A 19,569-nucleotide genomic window follows, 5' to 3' on the forward strand; every position below is an offset into this window, starting at 1 on the left:
GCAGACTGCTACGTCGAAAACTGTCAGCTCAGCTTTCATGACACCCCGTTGTGCAAGTACGAGGGGCTGAAACACCAGGAGGGGTCACTGCCGTGATGGGGCGTGGCGAAACGGTAAGGCGGTGACCACCGGTACCGCTGGAGGCAGACCTGCCACCGGTTCATGTCGTTTCCTGGTCGTCATGATATCTCGATGTGGAAAATGACGCATAGCGTACTCGGCCTACTGAGGCCACGTAACGTGATGACTAGAGATCTATAGTTGAGCATTGCCACGTATACAAGAGAGAAATCTTTCGCACATAAATGAGATGCTGCTGCTGTTGACACATCTCATATGACTCGGCAAAGTGACCGGTGCTGCTGCTGTGGCCGGGGCTGTTCACCGAGGAGGCTGGCGCTTTCCGGAGGTGCGGCTGTTGGGCGGCAATTGCACGTGGCCGCCACAATGCTCAGACCTTGTCCCTAGCGCCTGTTGGACTCTTGAAGACATGCAAAGTCCTTGTGGCACCAGTCGTCCAAGCAGCGAACAAGGACACCATGCAGCTGTTGGTAAAAACATGCACCAGGATCGTACTGACTAGTGCCACAGCAACGATCCTAGCACTGATACCTGCCACCTCACTCTTCTTCCGGAGTGACCCGGTGGACGTCACTCCGATGCGCTTAATAGTGATGCGCGGAACTTCCCACGAAAACACATGCCAGGTGCAACGAGTGTCGTTTCGTCAGAGGTGAGACGCATACAGCAGCAACTTCATCATCGCATTGGCCGAGGAGTGATGGTCCTACATGCTCATGAAGCTGGATAGTAGCTTGTACAAATTCCTCATCACCTCTACACACCCTGCAACCCGACCTGAAGATATCTACACAACAGCAAGAATGGCAACGAGGCTGAGCAGGCCAGTGAAGCCGACAACGGCATTTGAGGAGGCAGCACCAGTTGGTGTCTGGGAAGGCGCGGTCGACGACAACGACGCCGACGACGTAGCCGAGCCGCCGGTGCTACTTGCGGGAGACGAAGATGGCGCAGCGATTGTTGTCGCGATATCACCAGTGGCATTCTGGCACGTGAAGCTGGCTGCGGGGGCGTTCGCACTTAACGTCAAATCGGCGCACTGGATTAGCAGTCCTCGTCAGTGTTGCACATACAGTATATGAAGGAGGGTGCCAGATACCTGGAAAAGCTCGCCATCGCCACCATCGAATACGAACAGAAGGGTGACGTTAGCTCCGTCCTGAACGCCGGAAAGGCCGGATGTTGCAAGGTCTACCGGGAAACAGTAGAGGCCTTCGCCGTTAACCTGGACCCATGGCACGGCCTCGGTAAAGTTGCCAAAGTTCTGCGGGTTAGAAAGCGTGGAGAGCTGAACTCCGACTGTGCAAAGACAAAAGAAAAACTAGTCAGATTCGTCTCATATGCTCATCAAGAAGATAGCAGCTCACGTGTCCACAGTGGGTGCTCGCTGTTGAGAGAGATACTTCCACCATTCAACGGGAACACGGTACGATTGCTAACAGAGTTCTGATAGCCATCTAATGGCATTGTGAGTGACGCTTTGCCACACCGGAAATGAAGGGACAACAAACCGCAAAAGGTGGGCTCCGAGGACATGACGAAGGGTCCACGGGGAGGAGGATACTGCAGTTGGAAGTGTGCAGAGGCAATGCCGAGCAGAGCAGCAAGGACAACACCGAAAGAGAAGTACATTGTGCCTCGTAATTAGGGAACTGTTCTGCAGGATCTCGTGCACCCGTGGAGGTGAAGAAAAGGATGCCAGTTGCTCGACCTTTAAAGGGACGCCAGCAGGATGAAAAAGTTTTTTCACGTGTATTTGGCCGTATTTGGCTTCTCTCGCTGGCCGACTCCCTGAACGGCGGGAACTGCGGTTCCTTCGCGGCTGTTTCATTTTCATGGGCTCGGCGACTCAGGCACAGAGGAATTCTGCGCTGTAGACAACGCTAGCACACAGGTCGTCGTACATCGCGCAAAGCTTGGTCGAACTGTACGTCTCACAATGCTCGTTTCCGATCTCAGAGAATGCATAACATGTTTACAATCCACTACACAATACAATCGATCCAGCTATCTAAGGAGGAACCGAGCAGTGACAAAGGAGAAGGTAGGCTCAGTGAACAACGTGACCCGGCGCACTCCCTAATCGCCCAAACAAAACCTCCCCAATTCCCAGGCCTACCAGGATCGATATGATGTATGCCGCCTGGAACGTCCTATGGAACCAAATGGAGTTTAGCCACAGTAACAAAACCACACACTAAGCAAGTCGCCACCCACATGACGGCAAGCATGAGAGTATAGCCCAAGAGTGCCTGACACGCAAATGCGATTCCGCGAGGAACATCGTGAGAAAGGAGGAAAGGAGGGGATGAACGCGAAACGCGGGCGCTGTTGACGAGGGAGCTACGCTCAGAGGGAACTGGCTTGACGTCGTCGATCTGCTTTTCGCCCTCCTTCGTCGGCACCCAGTCGCTGCCAATGCCGGGCTGGCTCGAGGCGGGAGAGCGAGTGGTCATTGCACGGACACTACGACAATAATCCCGATGTTGAGGCACAGTTAGACCAGAGGGGTCCTGGCTCACCTCTGCACCCATCGCGCTTGAGCGACACCTCGCATAGCAGACAGCCATCTGTCGAAGATACCGAGAAGTACGAGCGCAATGCATGCACCGGCGATTGCTCCATGAGAGGAGGGGTGTAAAGACTTGAAGAACAGGTTATCGCCGCCGGTGAAGTGCAACCAGGGGACCATCATCGAGTCCATGGACATACTAGTGTCCGACGTGCTCATAGGCATAGACGAAGACATTGACATCGACATAGCTGGGACGAGACGGCGAGGGGGAGAGAGCGTCACTCAGCGCACGGCGCTTGCGCAGATATGGCAGCAGCGTCGGTGGTTGCCGAGCATCAAATAAAGCCAAACATACCAAATCCGGCTCGCAGTCAAGGGTTCGTGGGCAGAGCCTACAGGGTTGAGTGTTGCGGTCAGCTGTCCAGTAGATCATGCTGCGAATGTCTAGAGCTATCGGGACGAAGCACACGTCGACATGAGAAGATTGGCAGACTGGGTGTATGTTCGCACGAGGATACGCTAAGTTGTGCGCTTGGTGCGAGTTGGGGGAAGGGTCGTCAAGATGAATCTCGGTGCCTTGAGATAACGTTTGTGGACGTCGAGTGTACCACCATCGATATTGGACAAGACCTCTAGTCTTAAAAGCTAAAAGACAGCGGGTAGGGTCAGATTAGGAGAACTGCGCTCGCACGTTCCCTACCCGTCTGTAGAAAAGTATGTCAGTCGACCGACATCTTCAAACTTACCATATGTCTGACAGAATGTAGAGATCATCGCCCAGGATGAATTCGTAGTGGAGCTGTTGAGCCAACGATTCAAATCTGCAACCCCAGCAACCGAAGCGAGCACATCGCCGCGGTCGAAGTGCAGACTCGTTGAGGACCGAGCATAAGTTTGCTGAGAACTACGCTCCCACTTATGCCAGGTCCCCAAGGATCGTTGGCGACAAGGGAGGGTGAGCCAGACGGCGGGACGGGTGGCTGCACAAAGGGGGGAAGGTGCGAGGAGTAAGCGACGCAGCAGTGCCTTGAGCCTTGAGGCAATTCAGCGATAGCCAATAGCAAAATGCCGCGCAGTCGTGACCCTGGGAACCCCCACGTGAACAGCGCCATGCCGCTGGACCCCAAGCGTACACCCTATTACGCGACTATTGTGATGTCAATCAGTCAGCAATACTCACCCAATATTCACTTCACCAGTCCAGGACGACGAACGTGAGTTGCTCGTCCTTGTCCTTGCCTCTCGTCAGACTCGCTCCACTACTATTGAACAGTCTTTTTTACTCCTCGCGTCATCATGCTCCGCTCCCTTGTCTCTCGAGCTATACCTAGGTCTGCGACGAGACCTGTCGCTCACGCTTCTGTAGTGCCATGTCAGGTGCTGACGGCCGCAAAACACGCTCGCTACAACTCTACGAAGGTGGAAGAGCCTGTGACTCCTGAGATACCAGCTGCGGAGGAGCCAAAAGCAGAGAAGCAGCGCGATCGTCGCAAAGAGTGGCTGAGGCGTCAGGATGATCTCCAGAGGGACTGGGACGCGAAGGAACTGACCTACGAGGAGCTGAAGCCAAGAACAGAGCAGCCTACTCCGGTAATGTGACAACTAGGATTTATTTACACACCACTACTGACTGCCGTTCAGGACAAATACCTAATTGACGTCCGGGAGCCGGATGAGGTTCTCCAGGGCTCAATCCCATCCGCGGTGAATTTGCCTTTGTCCGTTCTTGCAAACTCCCTGCATCTGCATCACGAAAAATTCAAAGTACGTTTCGGGTGGGAAAAGCCCCGGAAGGATCAGGAAATTGTCTTCTACTGTAGGAGTGGCAAACGCTCTGCATCGGCCTGCGATATCGCTAAAAGGAACGGCTACACCAAGTGAGTAAGCCCGCCCTGGTAAAGCTTGCGTCTAAACCCAACATCTACCTAGCATTCTCAATTACAAGGGTTCCTGGCTTGACTGGACCGCGCGGGAGGGCATCAAGTCGTCGTAAGCTTCGGCCATGTCAAATATGCCGTTGCAACGGGGATGAACTGTGCTATAATAAGTATCCTCATGTACAGCTCGGCTGCGCTTTCTAGCAGACGACTGTTCCGCACAAGTGACCAGATTACCTGGTCTGGTTCAGTATACCATCTTGCTTGTACATACCAGTATTCGGCAACATCCTCGCCGGATGCTGATGCTTTTGTGTTATATAAAAGCGGTGTGCAGAAGGTTGATGCTCACTGGCCAGTCGATGTATTCACATGTCTGCACAATTCATAGGCCGCGCATGGTGTCTACGTGTGTGAACAAGTTTCAATGTATGGTGGGGGACGGGACTTTATGACGAGTGCCCGAGGCCAACCTTCCCACCGCTAAGGCTCACTTGTCACGACACATTAAAGGTCAACTTCTCATGCAATAGGACACTAGGATAGGCGGTTATAAAGTCCACGGGACAGATCCTTGCATTTCCGAAATTTGAGGTTTTGCAGTCATTATTTGGCTGTTTAGGATTACGTAATTGGGCGCTTATTGGGCGCTTCGGGCTCGGCTCCACCTAGGGTTAGGTCAAGTGGTAGGTGTCGACGACAGCGGAGGTCTACCCTCATTTGTAGGACTATTGTGATGCAGAGAGAAGTATCCCGGATGTGTGAAGAAGGTTAATTGATGCTCTCTAGAGCATTCTATGGGGGTATTTAAGGTGTATGGAGCCGTTGACCAGGGGCGAATTTGGCCGTTTTCCTAGGGTTAGGGTTAGATTTTTCGATTTTCTTGTGCGTCGAGATTTGGACTTAACTAGGCCACTGTTCAAAAATCGCATTTTGCCGCCCTCCCGGGCGAAATTGCAGCTTGACATGAAGTTCCGTCCCTCACCATACGTTTCGGGTGGGAAAAGCCCGTCATATATTTGTTGAAAGCCCCGGGAGGACGCGCCGATCTTGACCGAATGAGGAAGCGTCATCATCTCGGCATGAGCTCTCGCCATCCTGTACGCGCTTGCCCTCAAACCCTCACGACGGCAGAACTGACACGGCGAGTTCTCCAGGCTCTGCTGAGATGCTCAGAACCACTCTCTCAAGAAATCGTGTGCGGATGTCTATTCGTATTGTCGGCGCACTGCGTCAGGCGGTTCTGCCCGTAGCTGTCTCTGCGCATATGCTCCCTCGGGCATGTGTTCTAGGTCCTTCATCCATACATAAGAGGCACTATGCCACGCCGCCACCCCAAGTTATCAACAAGTACGTCGTCATTTTGGCGGTATCCATACGACTGACGTGATTGAGTAGACTGTTGTGTCTCGCTTTCGGTGGACAGTGACAACATTTCCATGGACCAATACCATGAACTTTCCGATGCCACTATGGAGGTCATGCTCGACTCTCTAGAGAATGTGCTAGACGAAGAAGCAAACCCTGACTATGAAGTAGATTACAGTGTAAGTTGGAAGGTCCATTTGTCCATGTCCTTTTATGACCAAGTTTTGTGTGTGCAGAGCGGCGTCCTCACTCTCAGGTTGGGCGAGAATGGGACATACGTCATTAACAAGCAGCCTCCTAACAAGCAAATCTGGCTTTCGTCACCAACGAGGTGCATTCCGCCATTACACATGAGCTTTCCATAGCGCTGATTCACTGGTCTTAGTGGTCCCAAACGCTACGACTATGTCCCGGAAAAAGATCAGTGGATCTATCTACGAGAAGGCAGGTCCTTAGGCCAATTGCTGAGCGAAGAACTTGGCAGTATATTCAAGCGTGATGTCGCCGTAAAAATCGACAAAGTGACCGACTGCATATGAACAGAACTACTCAATCTTCAGCTAGCCAGTCTCTTCGTTTGCAGCTTCATCTACCTTCACTCAGTTCGCGCGAGGCACGAGAGTAAAACGACTTAACCACAATATAACTCAGTCATGACCTGACCGAAAAGTCTGCTGACGATTGATTAGTTATACAGCCTATGGAATACAGTATGTGTGCGAGCGCTAAGGATAGCCTATGATGTGCGTGAATCAGAGAAATCAGCGAGCCGAGGATGGCACAGGTGTCCGAAAGCAAAACTGGTGAGAGGAGTCAGTCAAATGAGTTTGAGCCCACACCAGGGCCTGACGCACCTTGATAAGGCTGGAATCTACGAATTTCCGTGCGAATCGTTGGTATCTCGTGGTCTGCGGTTGAGGAACAGGGACCGTAACAGCCTTATGTGACTACTTTAGTCACGGTGTATCAGAGGCAAAGGAGCCTGAAACACGCACCGGTTTACCTCAGCATATCTTTGGGAGACTACTTCAGCCTCTTTAGCGAGTATGCCCTCCCCTTCTCGCTTACAGACGGGGTCATCGGAGGGACGAGGGGGATCGTAGGCCGTGCCGAAGTCAATGGGAGGACTCGCCGGATGTGGCGAGCGCGGTACATTTCGCGGCTTGATCTCTTCGCAGAGATGCGGTGAGGCTGATGGCGAGCTCGGTGTGGCAGAAAAAATTAGGCGATGTCGCTGTTCGGCGTGCAAATCATGGAGGAGAGAATTGGCATGCTTGTATTCTCCAGCATCCTTCCGCCACTCGCGAGCACCTGCGTGGACTTCGCGCCTTATCGCCTCTGAGCCATATTCGGTTCGGGGAGTATCTCCTTGACACTCTGCATCGCTTTGTTCCTCGGCATACGAGCCCGTCGCGAAGTAGCGGCGTCGTTTTGACATTGGCTCGAGCAAGTCTTCAGGAAGATTCTTCTCGTCTTCAACAGCGTCCCACTGCAGAGGAAGGGGGGACGGTAGTCGCTGTCTTTTCAACATTACTGTGTATCTCTTGTATGGGTGGTGGGTGCAGGAGGGGGATGTGCGAGGGCTGCGGCAACCGTGTCTGGACGCGCAAGAGAAGGCGCGGTTCTCCGACTTCTATTAAGGGCGCCAAAAAGCGCGTCTGTTAGCTTACCTAACTCCGCGTCTCTCTGGGGCTGCGGGCCTGCGAGCAACGACGCACGTTGAGCGACCCTACCAGACCAACCAACCGGCAGCTAACGACAGATCCTGTAGGCAGCAAACATGGACCCCAGCATTATGGCCGCGATGGGCATTACTGGCTTTGGGAAGCAGCAGAAACAGAAAAAGCTGGACCCAAACCGGTTTGACAAGAACAAACGCGTGGAGGTGCACTTGTCTGCAGGCAATCGTCTCTAACATATTGACTAATATATATTCTCAGGATTCACAAGACCAGCTCCCTATGAAGAAGGTAGATAATGGGGAATTAGCTGGCCTAAGCCGGTCGCAACGCCCTTCTGTGGAACTAGAGTCCGAGCCAGACGCGGATGACCTCGAAGTCGGTCCTCCGCCCCCGTCAGCTGAAGCTGCGGATTCAGAAGAACCTGAATTCGACCCCTCGGACGAAGATGACGACCTGCCGGAATTCCCCACAACTCATGAGCTGATTCTTAAGGATCATACGAAGGTTGTTTCGGCCCTGGCCCTTGACCCCTCCGGTGCCCGTATTGTGAGCGGCTCACATGATTACGACTGCAAGCTATGGGACTTCGGTGGAATGGATTGGAGGTGTAAGCCGTTCAAAACTTGGGAGCCTGCGGGTACTTATTATGTGCGCCTAGTTTCTTCGGTCATAGGCGGCTCTAGTTAACAGGCTTGGTCTGCGTTTCAGATTCACGACGTCAAGTGGTCGCTCGATGGTCAGCAGTTCCTAGTCATGCCTGGGACGACGCAGCCGAAGCTGTTTGACCGAGAGGGCGAAGAACTGTAAGTAATCTAGGGTAAATCGGTTCGTTCCATGATTTGACGGTTGGACAGTGCGACGTATGTCAAGGGTGACATGTACATCCGAGACATGAAGAACACCAGGTCCGCAGAAAATCAAGATTAGCTTATTCACGAGGTACTGATAACCATGTCGCAGCGGCCACGTCGCGGAACTGACCACTTGCGCCTGGCACCCTAAGGACCCTCAATCCTTCATCACGAGTTCCGCTGATTCTACTATCCGGTGCGCATGCATATTCTCTTGCCCGTTGGTATCTTATATTAGCTCAGCATCTGGGACGTGGAGAATAAACGGAAACAGAGGACGGTTATTGTTGTCAAGTCGAAGGAGCGAGGCGCACGAACTAAAGTCACCGCGTGTGGATATTCATCGGATGGCTCGCTCATTGGCGGAGGTAAGGCGTGGTATTACGTACCTCAACATGAAGACGGCTGATGTCTCTTCCCAGCTTGTCTCGACGGAGCGCTGCATATGTGGCAAACGAAGTCCAACTTCGTGCGCCCAAGTCTAACGATCGAAGGCGCGCACATGAAGAACACCGATACAGGTTCTTTGGTCTTCTCCGTCGACGGTCGAACTGTCCTAACCCGCGGAGGAGACGACACAGTCAAACGTGGGCTATTGCTTTGGTAGTTCATTTCCGCTATTTGACTTTTTTCGGCAGTGTGGGACCTGCGAGCGTTCAAGAAGCCATTGGCGACTCGTCCAGGCTTGACGACATTGTATTCAACCACGAACGCTATCTTCAGCCCCGATGACAAGCATGTTCTAACTGGGGCGGGAGCGTCGTCGAAGGGCAGCAAGGGTCGTCTCATGCTTCTGGAGAAGGACACCCTGGAGCCAGCGAAGGAGCTGCTGGTAGACACGACCCCTGTCAGGGTGGCCTGGCATGCAAAAATCAACCAGGTACGTGCCATGACAGATGGACCAGCCTAAGGTGAGTTAAACATTGCCCTAGATCGTTACGGGGCTTGCAAACGGACAAATCTGCGTGCTCTACTCGCCCAACACTTCCGTTAATGGTGCCAAGCTGCTTCTCAACAAAGGACCGCCGCGCAAAGCTAATATCGAGGACATGTCTGATGCTCTGGCTGCGCCGACTATCATCACACCCCACGCGCTGCCGATGTTCAGGGACGGGGAGATTACACGGGGAACCAAGCGAAAGCGTGAGAAGGACCGTATGGACCCACGCAAGAGCAAGAGACCAGAGCTGCCAGTTACCGGGCCTGGACGAGGAGGACGAGTGGGTGCAAGCGCAACGCAGCACGTCGTGCAGAACCTGGTACGGGATACGACGCGCGACGAAGATGTGAGTTCTGATTTCTTGGTCTATCTTATCCTTCTCCCATGCCATCTGCATCGGACAATGGCGATGCCCGAATTTGTGTCTCCTTCTAGGAGCTGCCCTCGATGTTCCAAAAGGCCACCGAAGTTGGACATCAGAGCGGCAGAGCTAGGGGAATGTCGGTTGCCACCGAGACCCCGATATCATGCGTCGTCTGCCGCAGCGGATTTCCCACGTTTATTCCACGACGTTTCGCTGACCATTGTCTGTCACATCTTCTGCGACTATGCAGCCTCGCGAAGCACTGCTCAGACATGCAGCCACCGCAGAGCAAGACCCTGTCTGGACAGCAGGTGAGTTTCTGTTTCGCAAAGGGCGGAGAGACGCAAATTGTGCTGTTGATCTCGCGCCTTTCTGTTTTGGTCTGTTTGCGATCGGCTATGGTGCTGACGTGTTGAACTCTGCCCTGTCTTTTTTCTCCCCCTTTTCTTCTCTCCTTCAGCCTGGCGAGTCAACCAGCCGAAACCCGTGTTCGCACCGACCGAGGAGGAAGAGAAAAAAGAGGAGGACAAGGCATAGAGCGACGGGTCGTGTTTCCTAAGAGTTACGGTCTCCGTGCACACGCCAGACGGATAAGGTGGCGGAGTTTGAAATATCACAAAAATAATGATTTGTTGGCCAATACGAGCGCGTGAACCTTATCTGAGGTCGAGTATATAAGGCTCTAGCCCAGTTCGGATCTCCTGTCTCCCCCAAATCTTCGAGTCCCTCCCTCTGGCTTTGTCACCTCCCGTGACTGTCACGCGTCCGCGGCCCTCTCCCCCTCGACCATGCTCGACGCGCCTCTCACAAACGGCATCCATCTCAACGGCCACCACGATCTCAAACCTCCGCTCAACGGCGACCATAACGATACCGCCGACTCTCCCGCCATTGACTCTCCTGCCACCCCTGTCAACGACGTGCTCGCCCCCGGTGTCAAGATTGATGTACACGACCAGGACCAGGAGGAGAGTGACGTTCGGCACGAACCTGTCGACATGAAAATTTCCCTAGCAGAGAATGTGTCTACTATCCCACAAGTGGCCACGCCTATTGACCCTGGTGAGTACCATTGATCTTCAACGCGTTCATCTGGCAGCGCGCTGATCCGTTCTCGCAGCTTCTATCCCAGTGAATCCTCCAAAGGGCAGCCCTCCGCCACCAGAGGGTGAGCTTATGCAGGATGTGAAAATGGCTGAAGAGCTACAATCCGAGCCGGCCGATGATGCCATGGTTGAGGCGGATGCGCCAGCGCTCAACCAGGCTGTCCCTACTGCCTCTACCTCACTACCTGCTGTATCTCCGAGCGCGCCTGCTGTCGAGGCTTCATCCCCGTACTCTAATAGTTCTCCTAATGACGATGATATACAACCACCTCCAGCTAAGAGAGCTCGGAAGCATTCGGACGCAGACCAGGCCTCATTAGCCAATGTACGTTTATTTTGTCCTGTACGCCGCTGTGGGCGTGCTAATTCAAATAAATCTTGTCGTATCTCGAAGACTGCCACACCACCACCGGCCTCTATGTCTCCTGCCCCTTTGCACGAGGACAGCTATGACGCGAACAAGGCAAAAGGCCCTTCAACATTCAGTGTCCCACAGCATCGCTTCTGCGTGTCAACTATCCGTACGCTGAAGAAGATGAAAGCCGCTGCACCTTTCCTGAAACCCGTTGACGTCGTTGCATTGAACATCCCCCACTACCCACAAATAGTCAAGCAACCCATGGATTTCTCGACGATCGAACGGAAGCTGCAGTCGTCGACTCCACAGAAGTCTGATCCGAACCCCTCTAACCCTCGCTATCACCATGCGGACGAGTTCATCGCGGACGTTCGCCTTATCTTCTCCAACTGCTTGGCCTTCAACGGCACAGACCACTTCATCACTCAGCTCAGCAAGCAGGTCGAGGAGGTCTTTGACAAGCAGCTTAAGAATTTGCCTCCGCCCGATGTTGTACGTGATTATGTGGAAATCTATGCTCATTGCGGCTGATGTTCATACCTAGGTGAAGCCGCCCCCACCTGTCAAAAAGGCTGCAACTCCTCCGCCTCCGCCCCCACCTGTCAAGAAGCCTGTTCAACGTCGCCCTTCTAACGCCATGCCCACCATCCGGCGTAACGAGGATCCTGGGCGCCCCAAGCGGGAAATCCATCCACCTCCGCCAAAGGACTTGCCTTACGTGGACGCGCCGAAGAAGATGCGGAAGCCCAAGGTGCCTAGAGATAGCGGTGTAACGGAGCAGCTCAAGTTCTGCGACAAGGTGCTGAGGGATTTGAACAAGAAGACACATTGGAATATAGCTCATCCATTCTACGAGCCAGTGGGTGCGTTGTATGAGCATATTCTTCCTTGTCACAGGTAACTGACCGCTTATTCTAGACTGGGTCAAGCTCGAGATCCCCTCGTATCCGAAACTCATCAAGAAGCCGATGGACTTGTCCACAATGCGGAGAAAGCTGGACAACAGCGAATATTCGACGCCTAAGGAGTTCAATGACGACTTCAAGCTTATAATACGAAACTGTTTTACGTTCAATCCTGCAGGCACGCCCGTTAACACTGCCGGCCAAGAGTTACAGCAACTATTCGACGAGAAGTGGAAGAATCTACCCCCACTGCGCCGTACTCCCGAAAGCGACGATGAGGACGACGAGGATGAAGCTGACAGTGACGATGAGCGTAAGTTGTTTTTGACTACTCTCGAAACTACTCTCTCAAGGATGATGCCTATGTCAGTCACGGTAATCACAGGAAAGATAACGGAGCTTGAGTCCCAACTTGAGAGCATGAACCGTGCCCTCGTGTCCTTGAAACAAAAGAGGGAGAAGCTCATAAAGGAGAAGAAGAAAGCCATTGAGAAGCGCCCACCTCCGCCTCCCGTCGCTTCAACGTCGAAATCTACGCCGAAGACGAACGGCAAGACCGCACCACCGGTCAACCGTAAGAAGCCATCGAAGAAGCCTATTGAGGACAACGATGTACTCTCCTTCGAGCAGAAGAAGGAACTCAGCGATACTATTGGCAAGCTGGACGGCCAGAAGTTAGAGAAGGTCATCCAAATCATTCATGAGGGTGTCCCCGAAATCCGTGATGTACGTGCCACTTCTCTGCATGACTTGAGCTCGGTTTGACTTTTCCTCAGAGTACGGAGGAGATTGAGCTTGAGATTGACACTCTTCCTGCGGCTGTACTGACGAAGCTCTATAACTTCGTCATTCGACCGAACAAGCAGCCTCCTGCCAAGCGCGCGAGGACCGGCAAGGGCACGGGGACGGGCGGTCTCAAGCGGAAGTCCATGGATGAGGATGTCGAAGCCGAGAAGATTCGTGTCCTCGAAGAGCGTATGGCGCTTTTCGAGCGGGGCGGTGCTGCTCCAGCTGCGGGCGTGTCTCATGCACCTGTTACATCACGCGGCGGTGTGAGTGACCACTCCTCGGATTCCAGCTCGGACGATAGTTCTGGCAGCGACTCGGAGTGAATGTTGCCTCTCACACAGTCGCGCTTTCCCTGTGGTTGTATAGGATCATCCTTACACTGGTTATCTTGTCGTTGGCTCTCTTGTCTGTCGCACTTCCGCTTCTTTTGTTTCATATATTATTCTTCGAACACCTGTCCGCTCTCAGGCAAAATTCTCGCGATGTGTACCAGCTTTCCGTATTAGTAGTTGCCTTAAGAATCTCTTGTTACATAGAACGCATACAACCAGTCGGGGGTTCTCAATAGTAATAAAACAAACGACAAGGTAGTACAACAAGGCGGTAAGATGAGAGAATGAAACTCAATAATCGACGCTGTGAAGCGCTGATTAACGACGACGACGGCTAGAGCCGGCGCCAGCCTTGAATTGTTGCCAGCCGGAGCGCGACACCTCTTGACGCACAGCACCTTGCGGAACATTTTGTGTGGCTGGAGGCATAGCCACTGGAGTGGCGGCAGGAGGTGGATTGGACGGAGGTGGAGGTGCAGGTGCCCACACTCCTGAGCCCGCAGTGGGAGCTGCAGTGCCTACGGCTGCCCATTCAGATCGCGCAGCGGGGAGCGGAGACGGAGCTGCGGGCTCAGGCGCATGAGGCTGCGGAGGTGGTGGAATGCTTCGTGTTACGCTGTCGTCGAGCGTAGTCCAGCCTCCGGTTCTGAACGCCGGGGCGGAGCCGGATGGCGCTGAAGCAGATGGCGGGTGCTGCGAGCTCTCAGCAGGCGCAGGTGAGACCTTGCTCCGTCCAGAGCTCCGGGGCGCGTCGGTAGCAGGGTTGGCAGGTGCCCACCCAGAGCCTGACCTTGGAGTATCACTGGCCGGGTTTGCAGATGACCATCCTGAGCGCGCGCGCCCGGGGGGAGCAGGATCAGCAGGTGGCGCTGCTGCGTTTCCGACGGTGGCCCAGCCAGACTTCTTGGGGCCAGCGGGCTTCACCTCACTTGTCGCGTCCGAAGGTTGCGCCGTAGATGGAGGCTCGGCGGCGGACGTTGTTGGTTTAGCCATCTTGATACCAGCCGCTTTCGCGAGCTTCCGCAGCTCCTTCTCTTCTCGTTTGCGTTCTTTTTCCTTTCGCTTATCGATCTCTTCTTGACCCCCAAAGTTTGCCTTCTGGGCTGCCTGCATGTCTCGGAAGCGGGCCTTGTGGTGATGGGCATACGAGTTCGTGTGTTCGTCGTACTGTCCCACGGTCTGGAACTGTTTTTCGCACAGCTCACAGTAGAACGCACGAAGCACGTTTGATATCTCCGTTTTGACGGCATCACGCTTAGCGACGGTTTCCTGACATATGGACGCAAGTGAGGTCAAAGCGTGCGACATGAGGCAAACACGCACTTCTCGTGCCTTGCGCTGTTCCTCGGTCTCTCTCGTTTGCCGCTCAGAATCAAGCCCGCGTCGTTGGGAGACAGTTGACTCGATCATTTTGACGTCTTGATTGACCTTGCCTAGGCCAGTGAAGTCGTTCTTGAGAACGAACGGAATAGGATCGACACGACCTGCAGGCCGCCATGAGGATTGGAAAACATAGTCGACAACAGGTCGCATACCTTCGCTGGATAGACCTAGGGGCTGTCCTTCTGTCCAACCAAGTTTCGCCAGCATAGCAAACCCTCTGTTGGTGCTACCAATCTTGGTGTCCACCGTGATGACCTCGCGTTCCGGTCTCTGTACGTATTCGTCATACTTGTCGGTATCCATGGCGTCCGGCCGTGGGGGTGGGGAGGGAGAACGAGACACCAACGAGATGTTGTCGTCGCTTTCGTCGTCTTGAGTCTCATCTCGTGTTCGCTGGAAGAGGATGCGGGAGGTGACAGTATGCAGGGAGTGTTCACATTTGTCAGAGACGCGAGGAGAGTACCTTCAGCAACGAGGGACCAGAGTCGCTATCTGCCTCCAGTCGAACCATTGGTATAGCGTTCCACCGCGCGACAGATTCTGCAGACATTGCGAGCGACCAGCGTATATGGATAAGGGAGTATATGCAACGGCTGAAAAGGAGGCTGTTCAAGGTAACGATGCAGAACGAAGTTGGGTGTCTTGACGCCATACAGGCGCTTATAATAATGCTCACACGGCCGCAGTGGCGTATAGTGAGGCTAAATAGCACTCCATCGACGTTAAGTAATTGTACAAGTTCAGGCGTTAGCTGTGCATGTTAAAGTACAACACTATGATACAATCCACAGGGTCCTAGTATTACTGCAATAACTTAGGGGCGTCACGCAACTTCCCCGGCTCTTAGGCGAGGGGCAAGTCTGATCGTCATGTATCTGTCGACGGGAACATGGATATCAGTGAAGGCCAAGATAGGGAGAGATTAGGCCACTCACAAAGATCGAACTCTACATTAGATAATGTCTGGGGGCACAGCGAACTGTGGACAGCCACACTCCTTCCACTTCGCACCACAGAGGTAGCAGAACTGCGCCTTGCAGGCGCAGATTATATGGTAGCAGCCAACACTGAGCTCTACCATGTGATGGCATGAGAAGCATCGTTGCCAGCCCTGCTTCTCGCGCATGTCCTTCGCCATGTTGTTCAGATCGTCGGTATCTGAGCAAGCGGTTCCCGGATGCGCGGCCGACTTGCAACAGCCGCATGTCAGTGCGGAGCAGTCGGGACACTCCAACCAGGAGGCCTCGTCGGTAGCGGGCCCAATGAAGGCAGAGCACCTAGGTTCCGAGCAGTACAGCTTATTCGCCGTGCCGAACTCCAGCGCTTTCCGGTCGAAAAGCAGCATCAGCTCGATGTCAAGGCGCTCTCGCGCTTGGCCCGACGGGATCTCGAGCTGGCAGCACTTGGGAGGGAAGAGTGACTCGTCGACGGTCGCCTTCCGAAACATCGCCTCCAGGCACTGCGTGTCGAATAAGTGGCCACAAGGCGCCTCGAATGCCGGTCCGTCTATTCCATCGCAACAGATGGTGCACCTAGTATCATCAGTAAGGGGTACTAGTGCAAAGCTTGATAAAAATGCAGAACTTACTCATGAACGACCGATTCAGCAATATCATCTCCATTGTCGGAAAAGTCACCGCTTCGAACGTCGATCTCATGTAGAGGGGATGGTGACGTTGACCTTGATGAGCTCGCTATCAGAGCGGGAGTTTCTTCTTCTGCCGAGAACTTGTCCTGTGCTCTCACTGATAGGGACGAAGACGCTCTTGACACGAGAGTAACGGAGCTGGCGTCTGTATCCGTTCTGTAGTTTATAGTTTAAGTGCGGTGCGCACGGCGTTTGAAACTTGTACTCACTCGGAATCTGACGCCTCGGCGTCGGAAGTGGCGAAGCCTATGCTGCCGGAGCCATAGTCTGAGTCCGGCTCGGAAATGGTTCTCCTGAGCGGTAGTGCGGGCATCGGAGGTATAGGGCGGCCTTCGGAAATGGCGAGCGCAACAAGGTGGTCGTACCGAGCTGCTGCTTCTATCTCCTCGAGCTCCTCGACGATAGGCCGGTGGCGTGCAGAGTGGCCGGCGTGCCCCTTCGCGACGTTTAGCAGACCAGCCGCTTCTTCCGCAAAGAGAGCCATGGCGAGCTCCTCATCCGAGAGAGCGGGGTCACCGGCCTGCACACGAGACTGGAGGGTGTCGATGTCATCGAGGCTAAGTCGTGATATGTAGGCGAAGACGTCTGTGAGGGCGGCGTTGCCGCGCTCAGTGGCCGGCCAGAGGTCCATGGTGATGGTGGTAGTTTGGGAACAACAAGTGGTGGCCCCGAGAACAGGGGTCTCTTGTTTTATCCCGTACGGGTCAGGTCCTAAAGCGCACCGGAAGCGTGTTTGGTGATGCACGATCGGAGCGTGTTTTCGGCATTCGTGCACGCGCCTGCAAAGCGGTCATGCCATGATGCGGAAGTTTGAACCGTTTGCGCTACAAGCATAGCCTTTCACTGTTCCATGAGGTGACGCGTCGCAAACGGTGCGTATAATGAGCACACGTTGGGGGCCCAACGGACATGGCAGCCTCGTGCCCTCCATGAGCTCGGCTATCTAAGATGACTGCATCGAGCGAGTTAGTGGTGGGCAGGCAGGAGACGAGTGATGAGCGGCCTACAGCAGCCCGCTATTCCCGGGCAAAGATACGAGCAGGGTTTACTGCGCCCTGACACTTGGGAGTAATCGAAACCACATCGACCCTTTTTGGAACGGGCTGGTGCAGAAGGACACTGCCGGCAACGACCGCAAAATGGCTCTCCGCTCAAATCTCTCGCATGCCTCCTCGTCCCTGTCGGCAGTGCATAGCCCCCACGTACCTTTCTCTCTTTCAGACGTCAACCAGTTTCACCCGTCCATGCGGTGTCTCCAGTTCTTTGTCACCCCTACTTGTTCTCCCGCACCGTCACTATCTCCATCCATTGTCTCGAAGGGCCTTTCGTACAGGCAGGGTCTTCTACGCCCGCGAGTTATGGTAGCTTGCATGGGCCTACAGATATCGAAGCTCCTCGAGTGAATTGGGTCTGGGCAGAGCCGTATGCAGGGTATGCGTACCGCCGTCTTCAATCACGCACTCGCTGTCACCGAGTTGACTAGCAGGATTTCAGCCCTTGAATAGGCGCATTAGCCGTTGACACAACCCCCGACTTCCGTCGCCGAAAATGTAGTGCGGAATGGACGGTGGCCCACCGGCTTTGTCCGCTGCCGCTGCTCGATCTTAATGGCCCTGTCTGCTACGACCTCTTCACCAATGTTGCTGTCAGACCTCTGTGGCCTTGTCGACATGCAGCGTCTCCGCTCCCGACGTCCCCCCTAGTGGTCGCTGAGTCGCCCTATGCCCACCCAACCCAGAAACCTTTTTGAGGGGCACCTCGCCATCATCTTGACCTGTGGCAGCTCTGGAATCTGGGTGTACACTGGATATAATCGAGCGTTCGCAAGCTGGGCTCCTCGCGATAAATGTCATTTCACTTAGTCTTTTCGAGCAAACCTTCAAGTCCACTGTACCGCTGCGAGAAGTGTTCCACCAATTACCACACTACATGCACACCAGCCGCCACCTTTTACTTCAAATCTCTAAGGTCTGACTAGCATTTGTGCCTGTACGCTGTGAAGTTCAGGTACAGTTCGAGCCAATCTTTGTCGATGCGCAAAAGAGCTCGTGTCTTTGGTTGATAGACATGCGGTATAGCACATGATATAGCCTGTCTTTGTGTACATGTGAAAGTGAATTAATACATATCGTTATTGTTGTGTGTATCCTGGCCCGCTCAACTGGTGTGCGCGTGTGTGTGCTTTCGCTCTGTTGTGGCCTCGGAGGTGGGCATCGGATGTTAGGCGAGTGAGTGTAAGCACAATAGGATAAGCAGAGCTCTGTAAGCGCTTTTCCACGTGCTTACTTTTGGGCGCGCAAAGCGCTTTGGCTGGTACCGACGCCTGAACAGACGCACCTTCACTCCTCCTCATACCTGTCTGTTCACCCAAATACACTGGGTCTGGGATGCTACTTGACGCAGAGGCTACCACTCATCTTAAGCCATGGCTTGTTAGGTCATTGGAACCAATGTACGTGAAGAAGCCCGGTAGACCAACCGTCGCTGATTATATTTTCTTAGATGTGATGCCGAACCTGGAGCTCTGGCGGACTACATTCTTGCACTGCTGAAGCACAACGCCCCAGAGCCCGAGCTGCGCCAGGAGCTAAACGCTCAACTAGAGGAGTTCTTGGAGAAGGGTACGTCGCACGCACAGGTCTCTGAGCAGAACGTACTTATGGGAGCCCCAGAAACGTCAAGTTTCATCGAGACACTCTTCACTGCTCTCAGAACCAAGTCATACCTCCCCTACTCGGCTACCTCACCCCCATCAGGCACAGATACGTCGTCTAGCATCGCCGTACCCGACAGCGGAATCCCTATTCCTCTTGATGCTCTCATGACCTCCTCTGAAGGCGACTCACCCGATCGAAGACGAAAACGCGGCCTCGAATACGATGATAGCGACCTTAGGCCGTCTAAAGGTCCCCGGTTAAACGACGATGGGCAGTATCCACGACCTAGCCGAGGTGGCTTCGGTGGTCGAGGTCGCATGATGATTTCCGGCCGAGCGGATTACATGGACGGAGGGATGAACGGCGCGATGGATATGGGTATGGGTGGCGGAATGATGAATGGACGAGGGGCATATCGTCCACCAGACCGGGGCAGGGGTATATGCCGAGATTATCACAGTGCGTTGCAAGGACCCTTCACGTCGTGTCAAGCTCACATGGTTTCTTTTCCCGAGCACAGATAATGGCTATTGTGCACGCGGCGCGTTCTGCAAGTATAGTCATGGCGAAGACGCTGTCGTACCGGGACAGCTGTTCCCGATGAACGGCATGCCCGGCGGGTCATATCCAATGATGGGCACGGGTGACATGGCTTTCCAGATGGCAGGAGGTGCCAACGCGCCGTACAACCCGCACGAACGGATGGATATGCG

At 54.0% G+C, this 19,569-nt stretch overlaps 12 protein-coding genes across 12 annotated transcripts in view; 5 read left to right on the forward strand and 7 right to left on the reverse strand.

The window, feature by feature from the left end:
- The window catches only part of PHACADRAFT_168224 (uncharacterized protein), a 1,601-nt gene extending 1,338 nt beyond the window's left edge, over positions 1-263 (reverse strand). The window contains exon 1 of the mRNA XM_007390265.1: positions 150-263. The gene's annotated coding sequence lies outside the window, so the exon portion shown is untranslated. The remainder of the gene's footprint in view (positions 1-149) is intronic.
- Positions 264-723: 460 nt separating this feature from the next.
- On the reverse strand, positions 724-1,751 carry PHACADRAFT_247102 (uncharacterized protein). Its single transcript, XM_007390266.1, has 4 exons — positions 1,593-1,751; positions 1,449-1,538; positions 1,181-1,380; positions 724-1,120 (listed from the first exon to the last, which is right to left on the reverse strand). The coding sequence occupies exons 1-4, from the start codon at positions 1,711-1,713 to the stop codon at positions 869-871; spliced, it is 663 nt and encodes a 220-aa protein (XP_007390328.1). The 5' UTR covers positions 1,714-1,751; the 3' UTR covers positions 724-868.
- Positions 1,752-2,035: 284 nt separating this feature from the next.
- Positions 2,036-3,579, reverse strand: PHACADRAFT_247104 (uncharacterized protein). Its single transcript, XM_007390267.1, has 3 exons — positions 2,604-3,579; positions 2,299-2,547; positions 2,036-2,234 (listed from the first exon to the last, which is right to left on the reverse strand). Exons 1-3 carry the CDS (start codon positions 2,828-2,830, stop codon positions 2,132-2,134), a joined length of 579 nt encoding a protein of 192 aa, XP_007390329.1. The 5' UTR covers positions 2,831-3,579; the 3' UTR covers positions 2,036-2,131.
- A 255-nt stretch (positions 3,580-3,834) lies between these two features.
- PHACADRAFT_247105 (uncharacterized protein) lies at positions 3,835-4,820 on the forward strand. The gene is made up of 3 exons (XM_007390268.1): positions 3,835-4,186; positions 4,238-4,473; positions 4,526-4,820. Exons 1-3 carry the CDS (start codon positions 3,893-3,895, stop codon positions 4,587-4,589), a joined length of 594 nt encoding a protein of 197 aa, XP_007390330.1. The 5' UTR covers positions 3,835-3,892; the 3' UTR covers positions 4,590-4,820.
- Positions 4,821-5,912: 1,092 nt separating this feature from the next.
- On the forward strand, positions 5,913-6,380 carry PHACADRAFT_82303 (uncharacterized protein; the record flags this gene model as incomplete). The annotated part of the gene is made up of 3 exons (XM_007390269.1): positions 5,913-6,020; positions 6,078-6,172; positions 6,227-6,380. The coding sequence occupies 3 exons, from the start codon at positions 5,913-5,915 to the stop codon at positions 6,378-6,380; spliced, it is 357 nt and encodes a 118-aa protein (XP_007390331.1).
- Positions 6,381-6,602: 222 nt separating this feature from the next.
- On the reverse strand, positions 6,603-7,372 carry PHACADRAFT_190016 (uncharacterized protein; the record flags this gene model as incomplete). The annotated part of the gene is made up of 3 exons (XM_007390270.1): positions 6,603-6,641; positions 6,696-6,788; positions 6,845-7,372. The coding sequence occupies 3 exons, from the start codon at positions 7,370-7,372 to the stop codon at positions 6,603-6,605; spliced, it is 660 nt and encodes a 219-aa protein (XP_007390332.1).
- A 242-nt stretch (positions 7,373-7,614) lies between these two features.
- PHACADRAFT_247107 (uncharacterized protein) lies at positions 7,615-10,310 on the forward strand. The gene is made up of 11 exons (XM_007390271.1): positions 7,615-7,726; positions 7,782-8,171; positions 8,232-8,326; positions 8,378-8,428; positions 8,484-8,570; positions 8,618-8,742; positions 8,797-8,961; positions 9,013-9,254; positions 9,307-9,660; positions 9,929-9,989; positions 10,139-10,310. The coding sequence occupies exons 1-11, from the start codon at positions 7,622-7,624 to the stop codon at positions 10,213-10,215; spliced, it is 1,752 nt and encodes a 583-aa protein (XP_007390333.1). The 5' UTR covers positions 7,615-7,621; the 3' UTR covers positions 10,216-10,310.
- A 109-nt stretch (positions 10,311-10,419) lies between these two features.
- PHACADRAFT_247110 (uncharacterized protein) lies at positions 10,420-13,402 on the forward strand. Its single transcript, XM_007390272.1, has 7 exons — positions 10,420-10,740; positions 10,799-11,109; positions 11,179-11,634; positions 11,687-12,005; positions 12,061-12,360; positions 12,418-12,773; positions 12,824-13,402. Exons 1-7 carry the CDS (start codon positions 10,467-10,469, stop codon positions 13,157-13,159), a joined length of 2,352 nt encoding a protein of 783 aa, XP_007390334.1. The 5' UTR covers positions 10,420-10,466; the 3' UTR covers positions 13,160-13,402.
- Positions 13,403-13,486: 84 nt separating this feature from the next.
- Positions 13,487-15,101, reverse strand: PHACADRAFT_190019 (uncharacterized protein; the record flags this gene model as incomplete). Its single annotated transcript, XM_007390273.1, has 4 exons — positions 13,487-14,437; positions 14,492-14,652; positions 14,704-14,944; positions 15,015-15,101. 4 exons carry the CDS (start codon positions 15,099-15,101, stop codon positions 13,487-13,489), a joined length of 1,440 nt encoding a protein of 479 aa, XP_007390335.1.
- A 369-nt stretch (positions 15,102-15,470) lies between these two features.
- Positions 15,471-16,095, reverse strand: PHACADRAFT_247112 (uncharacterized protein). The gene has a single exon (XM_007390274.1). It carries the CDS (start codon positions 15,996-15,998, stop codon positions 15,504-15,506), a length of 495 nt encoding a protein of 164 aa, XP_007390336.1. The 5' UTR covers positions 15,999-16,095; the 3' UTR covers positions 15,471-15,503.
- Positions 16,096-16,395: 300 nt separating this feature from the next.
- PHACADRAFT_247113 (uncharacterized protein) lies at positions 16,396-17,155 on the reverse strand. The gene has a single exon (XM_007390275.1). The coding sequence runs from the start codon at positions 16,828-16,830 to the stop codon at positions 16,405-16,407; it is 426 nt and encodes a 141-aa protein (XP_007390337.1). The 5' UTR covers positions 16,831-17,155; the 3' UTR covers positions 16,396-16,404.
- A 1,431-nt stretch (positions 17,156-18,586) lies between these two features.
- PHACADRAFT_24127 (uncharacterized protein) overlaps positions 18,587-19,569 on the forward strand; it is a gene marked incomplete at both ends in the record, with an annotated part of 3,436 nt that continues 2,453 nt past the window's right edge. The window contains 3 exons of the mRNA XM_007389516.1: positions 18,587-18,651; positions 18,702-19,315; positions 19,377-19,539. Coding sequence (XP_007389578.1) covers positions 18,587-18,651; positions 18,702-19,315; positions 19,377-19,539 — 842 coding nt within the window. The remainder of the gene's footprint in view (positions 18,652-18,701; positions 19,316-19,376; positions 19,540-19,569) is intronic.

Source organism: Phanerochaete carnosa, assembly GCF_000300595.1.
Source record: "Phanerochaete carnosa HHB-10118-sp unplaced genomic scaffold PHACAscaffold_1, whole genome shotgun sequence".
Taxonomy (NCBI): domain Eukaryota; kingdom Fungi; phylum Basidiomycota; class Agaricomycetes; order Polyporales; family Phanerochaetaceae; genus Phanerochaete; species Phanerochaete carnosa.

Bases quoted from the DNA above. Each gene is read 5' to 3' on its own strand.
- PHACADRAFT_247113 (XM_007390275.1), bottom strand. From the start codon at position 16,830: ATGGACCTCTGGCCGGCCACTGAGCGCGGCAACGCCGCCCTCACAGAC.
- PHACADRAFT_247105 (XM_007390268.1), top strand. From the start codon at position 3,893: ATGCTCCGCTCCCTTGTCTCTCGAGCTATACCTAGGTCTGCGACGAGA. The intron at 4,187-4,237 runs GTAATGTGACAA...ACTGCCGTTCAG, and splicing joins GAACAGAGCAGCCTACTCCG to GACAAATACCTAATTGACGT. The intron at 4,474-4,525 runs GTGAGTAAGCCC...ACATCTACCTAG, and splicing joins AAAAGGAACGGCTACACCAA to CATTCTCAATTACAAGGGTT.
- PHACADRAFT_247107 (XM_007390271.1), top strand. From the start codon at position 7,622: ATGGACCCCAGCATTATGGCCGCGATGGGCATTACTGGCTTTGGGAAG. The intron at 7,727-7,781 runs GTGCACTTGTCT...ATATATTCTCAG, and splicing joins ACAAGAACAAACGCGTGGAG to GATTCACAAGACCAGCTCCC. The intron at 8,172-8,231 runs GTGCGCCTAGTT...TCTGCGTTTCAG, and splicing joins AGCCTGCGGGTACTTATTAT to ATTCACGACGTCAAGTGGTC.
- PHACADRAFT_247102 (XM_007390266.1), bottom strand. From the start codon at position 1,713: ATGTACTTCTCTTTCGGTGTTGTCCTTGCTGCTCTGCTCGGCATTGCC. The intron at 1,381-1,448 runs GTGAGCTGCTAT...GTCTTTGCACAG, and splicing joins CGAGCACCCACTGTGGACAC to TCGGAGTTCAGCTCTCCACG. The intron at 1,121-1,180 runs GTATCTGGCACC...CTGCTAATCCAG, and splicing joins GCGATGGCGAGCTTTTCCAG to TGCGCCGATTTGACGTTAAG.
- PHACADRAFT_247112 (XM_007390274.1), bottom strand. From the start codon at position 15,998: ATGTTTCGGAAGGCGACCGTCGACGAGTCACTCTTCCCTCCCAAGTGC.
- PHACADRAFT_247104 (XM_007390267.1), bottom strand. From the start codon at position 2,830: ATGTCTTCGTCTATGCCTATGAGCACGTCGGACACTAGTATGTCCATG. The intron at 2,548-2,603 runs GTGAGCCAGGAC...TTATTGTCGTAG, and splicing joins CAAGCGCGATGGGTGCAGAG to TGTCCGTGCAATGACCACTC. The intron at 2,235-2,298 runs GTGGGTGGCGAC...TTGGTTCCATAG, and splicing joins ACTCTCATGCTTGCCGTCAT to GACGTTCCAGGCGGCATACA.
- PHACADRAFT_247110 (XM_007390272.1), top strand. From the start codon at position 10,467: ATGCTCGACGCGCCTCTCACAAACGGCATCCATCTCAACGGCCACCAC. The intron at 11,635-11,686 runs GTACGTGATTAT...GTTCATACCTAG, and splicing joins ATTTGCCTCCGCCCGATGTT to GTGAAGCCGCCCCCACCTGT. The intron at 12,006-12,060 runs GTGCGTTGTATG...CGCTTATTCTAG, and splicing joins TCCATTCTACGAGCCAGTGG to ACTGGGTCAAGCTCGAGATC.